Source organism: Onthophagus taurus, chromosome 6, assembly GCF_036711975.1.
Source record: "Onthophagus taurus isolate NC chromosome 6, IU_Otau_3.0, whole genome shotgun sequence".
In the NCBI taxonomy this organism is placed as follows: domain Eukaryota; kingdom Metazoa; phylum Arthropoda; class Insecta; order Coleoptera; family Scarabaeidae; genus Onthophagus; species Onthophagus taurus.
The window spans coordinates 29,940,609-29,950,716 of NC_091971.1; the positions used below are offsets into that span (position 1 = coordinate 29,940,609).

Here is a 10,108-nt window from a genome sequence, read left to right on the forward strand (position 1 = left end):
ACAGTAATAGCGTCATCATAACGAATTGATCTTATTATTCTGATACAACTCAACTGGCACGTTTCTGTTTATAATTTACACCCTATCACTGCCAATTACATCGTAATAATTAGGAAAACGTTCATTATTTGACACGTCCACTTTAATACGTTTCAGTAATAACACCTCAATGTATCTCAATAGAAGGAATAGTATCTCTCTATTTCTTGATGGTTATTTTAAAATTCAAGACATTAATGCTTTGTGAACAGAAGATTTTGTAAATAAGAAAACCTGATATAACAATATAAATTTTGTGTTTTTTGTAGTCCATATCAAAATAAAACAACATTTATATCTTTTGATATTTTTTATTTGTTATACATATCGCTGGCTTAAAATTATAGGGTTCTATGTTACATTTTTGACACTATTGGACTTATTCACACCACAAAGTTGTATGTGTTACATAGAACCTTTTAATTCGAGCGGCTTGAGCATCTGAATTGTAATAACGGTTCTATGGATGAAAATATAAAGTTCTACGTGCTGAAAATTTTTTACTGCTAACACTAAGTTGTATGTGTAACATAGAACTTATATCAAAATAATATTCTTTATCAAATGAAATAATTGGTTCTATGTGCTACATAGGACTTTGTGTTTTCTCCTATAATATGAAACTATACTCAAACTTTAAAACCATAGAACCTTGCTGGCCGGCTTAGTATGTTAGTTGATGTTAGTAAACACGCCGTTTAAACGTCTACTCTTTGGTAATTTAACTTAAAGTCGAGCTTAAAGGCGAGTTTTATAGCGAAATGAGTGATTCTGAGGAAGATCAAGATCCGTTTGATGAATTCGGATATGATTCAGATAAAGATAAGGAGTATTATCCACCAATTGATAATGATAGCAGGTATGTAAATAAAAGTGAGGTTATGAAATAATATTTCTTGTATAGTTAATAATTTTATTTTATTACGTATTTAATTTTTAGACATAATGAAAATAGTTTTACTCAGAGAAATTGTCGTAAAAAGGCATTCAATTTTTTAAGAATTAAGGAAGGACAGGCGGAAACTGAACGTAGAGAAGAGACAAAAGTAGGACCTGAACGACAAGCAGAAGTGGACGCTATTGAAAACGCAAACGTACAAGGTAAAAACAAATCTTAAATTATGGTGAATGAAAAATATACTACGATATAATTTTAGACCAAATTATCGACAAGAAAAAAGAAGCAAAGAAACTTACTCGAAAGAAACAAAGAAATCCAGCTACATGGCAAGCCAACATAAGAAAATCGAAGAGAGAACAAGGAGAAGAATATGTTTCTGCAAGAAAAAAAGTGGTGCCGGCCAAATCAATTAAAAATTTAAAAGATTGTTCCACTTGTCGATTTAAGTGTAGCACTAAAATATCTGAAGAAGAACGTGCAGATGTATTTAAAAGTTTTTATACCTTAAACAAGTTAGCTAAAAACACGTTTATTGTAGCTAATTGTGAACAACATGAACCAGACAGACGAAGAAAGGGAAAAAACGACAAAAACTCACGTAAGGCAAAGACGTATCGTTTCTTTTTCACCGTAAACGAACGAAAAATACAAATTTGCAAAAAATACTTTCTTGGAACTCTAGATTTGAGTCAAAAAACCATATACAATGCTATGAACAACAGAACCTCGTATTCTAATATGCCACAGCCTATTAGGCAAGGATGCCATATTAAAAAGAAAATACCGACAGAAATAAAGTCTGCAGTAATGGATCACATAAAATCTTTTCCACGCGTAGAATCACATTATTGTCGGGCCGATACTAAGAGAGAGTATCTTGAATCAGATCTTTCAGTAGTAAAAATGTACGAATTATATATTGAAAAAATGCATGAAAAGAACTTACCTTGTGTTAAACTTTCTCAATACCGATACATATTTTGTAATAATTTTAATATTTATTTTCAAAAACCCAAAAAGGACCGGTGTGATGTTTGTGAGTTAAACAAGTTGGAAACAGCAGAAGGAAAAGAGGTAAACCAGAATGAAGAATATTTAAATCATATAAGATTAAAAAATGCAGCAAGAAAAGATAGAAACCTTGATAGAAATGACAAAAATAAACCAGTTCTCACTTTTGACCTGCAGAATGTTCTAACGGTTCCCAAGGCAGAAGTGTCATCGTTTTACTATAAAAGTAAAATGTCTGTCTATAATTTGACAGCCCATTTTTCTGTTACTGGTCGGGTCTATTGTTCTTTGTGGACGGAGGTTTTAATGGGCAGGAGAGGAAACGATATTGCCAGTGCTTTAATTCAGATTTTAAAAAGAGTTCTTGCTGATAATCCAGATGTAAAAGATTTAACTCTGTGGAGTGATAGTTGTGTGCCTCAAAATAGAAATTCACACATTTCCTTTGCACTAGCAAATTTTATATCAACACAAAACCAAATTTTAAAAATCACACTAAAATATTCTGCACCAGGACACTCTTGTGTACAAGAAATCGATTCAGTTCACAGTGTGATCGAAAAAGTTTTAAGTAGGGTAGAGTACTATTCTCCATTATCTCTTTTGCGAATTTTACTAAAGGTAAATAGAAAAAAACCTTATGTTATTTACCAGATGAGACGCTGTGACTTTATGGACTACAAAACTGTATCCGGAATATATAATTATAGTGATGTGCCTTATACCAAAATATCAGTTCTGGAAATTGAAAAAAATGCCTTATTTGTTAAATATAAAACTTTACACGACGCCGAATTTATTACGGTTAACTTAAAACGAAAAACCAGGGGTACTGATAATTTAAATTTTCCAAATCCTAAACCTGTAAATTGCAAAATTGAGTTTCCTGCAGCTAAAAGAGACGCCATAAGCAGCATGCTACCATTTATGCCAAAATGTGACAGAGATTATTTCTACGCGGCCATTCCAAACTTACCAAAAAAGAAAAATAAGAAACGAGTAGCTTCGAAAAAGAAGCTATTAAAAGAAAAAGAAAATAAGCAGACCACCTGCACAGCAAAAAAGTCCTGTAAAAGCCTAAGAACAAGCAGAGTTCAAAAAGAAATAAAACGTAATGTAAAGAGAACTACAGGAAAGCGAAAATAAAATTAAAAATATTTACGCTTACCTACCTACGCACCTACTTATTATAGCAATATATTTGGTTAGCTTTTTTTCTATTATTAGTATCAGTGACTAATTAAAATATGATAAATAAACTTTTGGACCTCTTTTTCGCGTGGTTTATTTAGTTATTTTGCTTTATAATAAGTTCTATGTAACCTCTCAAAATTAATCGAAATAAAAAGTACTATAACAAAGTCCTATGTTTTTTTTTCAAAATTAATAAAAAAAAATTTAAAGAGAGAAATTTTACTTTGTGCAGCTTTTATTTCTAATGACCAGAGTTCAAACAATAACAGAACATCAGAAAGGCACTTAGTACATAACTGTATCAGCATTATACACCCAAAACTTTAAATACAATTTTCTCAAAAAAGTCCAAGTGTAACATAGAACCCTATAATTTTAAGTCAGCGATATATCAAAATCTATTGAAAATCCTCAAAACAATCACTGACATAGTAACTACCTTGTACCGAGTAACACATTAAATAGATTTAATGGTAAAGATCTTATACGTGAACGTGAAGAGCACGATGTTTGAATTCCTGATGTCGAAGGCTAAATTAAAGAAATGTTTTATTGAAATAATTGTAGACCGCAGTTAAAAAACTTACATATATTATCGTTCTTCTGTGCAATGTGATGGAGATAGTTAAGTAGAAAAATTGTTTTGTTGATTGTTTAGTTTTTGAGCACAATACAACAATGCCTTTGACATGCTTCATCAATAAGTTATTGGTATTTCATAACCTAAAATAAAATAACGATTCTATTGAAGTCCTGCAAGTACTCCATAGAAAAGCTTGATGGTTAAGGATGAAGCCTGGTGGATATAGGAAAAATCAGTACTCAGGATATTCACGCATTGTCAAAGGGAGCACTCATCAAACCATCCCAACGGATATTAACCGTGGGGAAGCATTCTTAGAGTACTAATTCAATGGTTACAATGTTCAATGAGGATTTTTTTTCAATAGATTTTATGTTGTTAAGAGTTTTGTTTGCGCTTGTTTAATTGGGTTTTTGTTTATCGATTCAGGGAGTAAGAGAGACCCCATTGAACACATGGAGTCGTTTTTTAGGCGACTCCACATGCACAACGAGGAAAATCCTCCCCTCTGAGGTGGTCACCCGTGCTTGCGCAAAAGGCTGGCACAAAGTCTCAACCAACAGGTGTTGTTCAACGGAAATTTTGGGTAATGTGGGATCGAAAAGGACAAAGGCTTGTGATGTTCTGAAAAATGAAAAATAAAAATTAATTTGCAAGATGGAAATTATTAAATATTAATCTTACCGTTTGTACCGAAACACCAACTGATGCGAACAGCTACCAGAGTAAACTGTTAAAAAACATCGCATATTCGTGCTATTTATACAAGCGCTTGTTATTCAGAAATATGAAAGTTTCACCATAATCGCTGAATATTTTTATAATGTTATCGTTGTTAGTCACGTACCAGCTCCATAACAATACTTTCGTTTAGAGTATTCATTATAAAAAAAGTTTAAATAACGAATGTGTCATCGTTATAATGCGATGAATAAGCAAAGACGGATGAGTAATTGAGATATGACTATTTTGCGATTCTTCTGTTTTCTGATGTTACTAAAGTAACCCGCGTTGGGTTTTTAAAAACAACACCTGGTATGTTATTTCATTATTGAAATTTAGCGCTTTTATTACGAGTTTATATACTTGAAATCTGATATAGTTAGCAATGCCTTAAATAAATAAATTAATTAAGTAGGTATTATATACTTTAGCAATTTAGTTGTTTAAACTAGTAACTTTAACTTTAGTTAAACTGTATTAAAAATTTAAGTTACTTATAATAAACTTTTCCTATTTCACTTATGACATATCTGGCTACATTAAATCTTATGTCTATTGCAATTGTGTGAATCATTGTCGAGTGGACTCGAATCTCAATAGACACAAAGTATTAATAGCGTACGATATCAATAAAGTTCGCTAAACGTGCTTAAAACTAATGAATTTATTATCAAAAATCGCCGAGTACGGAGGTTGGGAGGTTGAAAACCGAGAGGTTAAACAAACAGATAGTATTCTATGTTTGTTACCAAAGGTTAACCAAAAACTGGATAAACTTGAAGAAAAACTGTTTTAACTTGAAAACCATGGCTCTAAATCAGACAACTCAATACCATAACAATGACCAATGGTTTACTATGGTTTACTACTACTGCCACGATATATTTTTCCTTTTACAACAAAAAGATTTAATGACCTAGTTTTTAAACTTATATCTTGGTAACGAAAGTTTGTTATTATGTAAAATATTTATTCCTTTCAACAACTTATGTTAAAAAGTTTGTAAATAAATAGTACACTAATTTTATTAAATAGTGATTTATTTTGGGAGAATAAATAAAAACTATTAACTTCCCCACATAAAGTTTGATAAAGATTGTCGAGCAAAAGTCACAAACCACCCGAACTGTGTAATGTCGTCTCAGTGGGTCACCCCCGAAAGTGGTTTGCGTTTGCGCACCATCAAAAAGAAAATTCAAATTTTTAACATAACCGCCGCCCCTGTGAATTAATATGAGCAATAACAAAATAGAGCAATAATAAAGATAGAATGAAAAATTAAACAGTATTGAATCGCATGAGATTTTGAAATAAATTAGTAAACTAAAACTATTGAATAAAATTACATTCTTAAACTTCAAACAATAGGAAGTAAACAGAATTTTGAGATACCATCAGCTCCCGCCTGATTGCAAAACTCGGGTCAGAGGCTATTTAGATGGAGGTGTTCTTACATCTTTGATTAGGACCAAAGAACCAACTTTAAGGGGATGTTTTGAATCAAACAATTTTGTTCTATTTTGAATGTATTGAAGATAATATTTCGTCCACTGCTGTCGACCAAGTCTAGACGATTTTATATCGATTAGTGACATTTCCGGAACTGATGCGAGAATTCCACCTATCAAAAAATGAGAGGGCGTTAGTGACTGAATATCATTGAGATCATCGGATAAACGGCAAAGGGGTCGCGTGTAATGTTAGTTATATTTCGACCAATATTGTAGCGAATTCTTCATAAGTTAGAGAAGTATCTTCGATGATCCTCTTAAGATGAAATTTCGTAGCTTTTTTAGCACAGCTGCTTCTTAAAATTCCACAGTGTTCCATCATTCGATAGATGATTAACTATTTCCTTCCATTCTGACGAAGCAACTGACAGCAAATTACGAAGTTCTTTATCAGCAACCACGAAATTTGTACCACGATCACTGGACAACGTTGCGCAAATTCCTCTGCGGCCAGTAAATCGTTTAAAAGCTGCTATAAATCCTGATGTAGTATAATCAGTAACCGCTTCTAGATGGACATACAAACGATTACTACCAGCCCTTGTATGTCTTTGAACAACGTCCACGAAAAGTACGTAAGAAAAAGGGCCCAGCATAATCAACTCCTGAGTTGAGAAATGGTCGTCCTGGAGTTACTCATGTTGATGGCAGTTGACCCATAATTTCTTGACTTGTTGAAACTCTCTCTCGAGCGCAAGGAAGACATCGATGAATATACGCAACTGGGATCCTTCCATCAACGATCCAAAATTGACGACGAATAGAGGCCAAAGTTGATTGAGTTCCAGCATGTAGATTTATCTTATGATGATAATCAATGATCAACGTAGTCAAAAATGGTGCCTTCGATAAGATAAGAGGATGCTTCTCAGTCCAAACCAAATTCGCAAATTTCAAACCCCCAGATAATCGCAGAAAACCATTCCCAACAACAAAAGGACACGACGTTTGTGATTTAGCAGTGTGTTGATTTCGTCGAAGAAATATTGAGTTTGAGTTTGACGAACCCATACCATAAGTGCGTTATGAAGCTCATGTGGTGACAAAAAATCTACAACAGAAAGCAATCTTTGTGTTTGACACTTATTTACAAACCGTAAACACCATGATGTAATGTGTAGCAATCTCGTTAAACCGGAATATCCTTCGATCAACTCCCACGCTGCCTTGGTCGGCCTAGCGACTAGAGCACAAAATGTATGATCTTCTTCAGGAATATTGGACAATGATGTTGGAACTTCTGAAGACCACGACGAATTGGTATCGGACAACCAATCAGGACCGGACCACCATAACCTTTCATTAACCAGCTTAGATGGATTGATACCACATGACGCAAGGTTTTGTTTTCCAGAAATGTGATGCCACTGCACCAACGAAAAATCTTGGATCTGCGTAACTCTATTGCGAACATACTCCTTCCATCTGGATGGATGACTCTGGATCCAGGCCAGAACAATTGATGAATCACTCCACAAATGGACAGGAACATGAGAAATGTCTAAAACTTTAACTATACGTTTAATTACTCATGTCAACAATACTGCCGCGCACAATTCTAGTCTCGGAATAGTAACGCGTTTAAGAGGAGCTACTTTTGTTTTTGATGTGACAAGTGTTACATATACTTTTTTATGGTTATAGCACACACGAGTATATACTACCGCACCAAAAGTCCGTTGACACGCGTCCGCGAACCCGTGCACTTCGATTTTAGACGCAGAAAATGTTCGATACCATCTAGGAATTGATATCTCAGAAATATATTTTAATTCATTAAGAAAATTCAGCCACTGAGAAGAAAGATCTTGAGGTAATGCACAATTCCAATCAAGCTAACATGTCCACAATTCTTGAACGAATATCTTTGTGACAATCACAATAGGAGAAATCCAGCCGAGTGGATCAAAAATTTTTGATAGATAGTACAGTGCGTTTTGTAATAACTCCATTATAAGAGTGAAAAAATTCGGAATTAAACAGGAAATCAAATAATCGTTGGATTTATCCCAACGCAAATCTAACGTACATGACGTAGTATCGAGCACCAGAGCAACATTTTTATCAAGTTGACCTTTTGACAATTGGTTTAACACTAAATTATTATTGGACATCCATTTTCTTGCTACAAAACCAGCTGATTTCAGAACATTGTCAAACTGGAGAAGCTTTTACTGTTTCTAAGTCATCAGCTCCTGATATAATATCACAACGAACATATCAATAAGAAATTATATTGCTTGCTAGAGGTGAGTCATTGACAATTCTTTGAGACACCTGATCGCCAAGTAAGGGGCACAACCTAAGCCATATGTTACTGTAGCTAACTGGTATACTGATAATGGTTGATTTTCACAATCTCTCCACAAAATTTGCTGAAATTTACGATCATTTGGATGGACAATGACTTGACGGTACATTTTCTCTAAGTCTGCAGTGAATACAAGTTGATACCGTCTCCAACGCATCAAAATATCTGAAATATCGTTCTGGAGCTTTGGGCCTTTTTTGGGATCCATTGAAAACAACTCGTAGATTTGTTGTGGTGATTGTTTCTTTGATCACCTCATGATGAGGTAAAAAGAAGTGAGGAGTACAAAATGATTGATCGTGTGGTAGTTTTATCATGTGACCCAAATCATGATACTCTTTCATAAAAGACAAATATTTACTTTTTAAACTAGAATTTCGTTTAAAACGATTTTCCATTGCAAAAAGAACTTTAGATGCTGGAGTGTACGAATCACCCAAATCAATAAGAGTATTTTTAAATGGAAGTTACACGATAAATCGTCCTTCGGAATTTCGTTGATAAGTATTTTGAGAATATTCTTCACAATCTGATTCTTCCTTACTGAGAGGTACAGTTGAGCTTCGGGTTGTTCTCGTAGCCAAAATCGTTGAATCAAATCTTTTAATTCAAATGGAGTATTGTTAACAGGACTAGACAATATCCAACCAAGCTGAGTTTTTTTGAGCAATAGGTGCATTAACGTCACCTTTTCTGATTCCATTTTCAATGATTTGAGCGTATATGTCTGCTCGAAGAATGACCTCTATTGGTTCTTGAGAAAAGTAATCAGGATCAGCGAGCTATATTCTCGCGTATATTTTTAAGATGATCACAGTTGGAGGAGTACAAATGTTTAGGTGGTAGATACGACGTGAGTTTTTTTAAGAACAAGTGCTTTAGTACTAAATGTTTGATCGGGGTTTGAGTGCGATGAAAAATTGAGGTTAATTACTTCTCTTGAGTGTCCAACTTTTTGAGCACCAATATCAACGATTGGAATATTAGCATTACTTCTTGAAATGTTTAAAAACTGAACCATAGCTTCGGCAAAAAAGAAACCTCCGAACCTTGATCAATTAAAGCACGTGCCATGAAGCGTTCTCCCAGATCGGTTATAATCGATACCATAAGAGTAGCTAATAGTACAGATTTATTACAAACGACGTGTGTATATGCCATACAAGTTTGGGACGAAATTAATTCTGATGAGTTCGGCGAGATCGCTTCTTGTTGAGATGATGATGATTATTGACAACTTTTGATGAAATGTGGTTTGGTTATTGTGCAAGTTGTATGATGTTGTTTTTGACAGAGCTTGCATCGTTTTTGAGTTTCACAATGTTTCAATAGATGGGGTCCTAGACAATTAAAACAAAGACATTTAGACATGACGAACTCTTTACGTTGAGCTACAGATTTATTAAGATATTGCTGACAAGATGTAATATAATGGTAACCTTTGCAGCATGAACAATTAAGTAATGATTGCGAAACATGAGTCTTAACTTGGTTTAAAATTCTAGAGGGCACCACATTAGATGAAGGTTTGCGATGACCAGATATTTGCTCGATAGCTTCTAAAGCATGAATTCGTCCAGTGATAAATGTTTCAAGCTGAGAAAATGTAGCAGATGTTGTTTTATCACCAATTGACTTTTCCCAATCTTTCAAAGACATAGTTGAGTCTTGACTCTACTATATCGAATTTATGAACGACCATAAAAACGAGAATATGGTCCAAATGTTTCACAGGGCAACCCAACGTCTTTAAAGTACCCATGGATTCTTTGAGCTGACCGATCAGCCGTTTCATTTCATTAGAAGTTTCTTGCTTAATTGAGCGAGCGTTAAAA

General features: G+C 34.0%; 1 protein-coding gene and 1 long non-coding RNA gene across 2 annotated transcripts; one reads left to right on the forward strand and one right to left on the reverse strand.

The window, feature by feature from the left end:
• Nucleotides 1-365: 365 nt before the first annotated feature.
• LOC139430187 (uncharacterized) lies at nucleotides 366-1,574 on the forward strand. Its single transcript, XM_071196850.1, has 4 exons — nucleotides 366-898; nucleotides 980-1,140; nucleotides 1,197-1,423; nucleotides 1,479-1,574. Exons 1-4 carry the CDS (start codon nucleotides 801-803, stop codon nucleotides 1,572-1,574), a joined length of 582 nt encoding a protein of 193 aa, XP_071052951.1. The 5' UTR covers nucleotides 366-800.
• Nucleotides 1,575-3,534: 1,960 nt separating this feature from the next.
• On the reverse strand, nucleotides 3,535-4,804 carry LOC111415616 (uncharacterized). Its single transcript, XR_002706416.2, has 3 exons — nucleotides 4,413-4,804; nucleotides 3,733-4,352; nucleotides 3,535-3,676 (listed from the first exon to the last, which is right to left on the reverse strand). It is a non-coding gene; the product is annotated as an uncharacterized lncRNA (long non-coding RNA).
• Nucleotides 4,805-10,108: the final 5,304 nt, after the last annotated feature.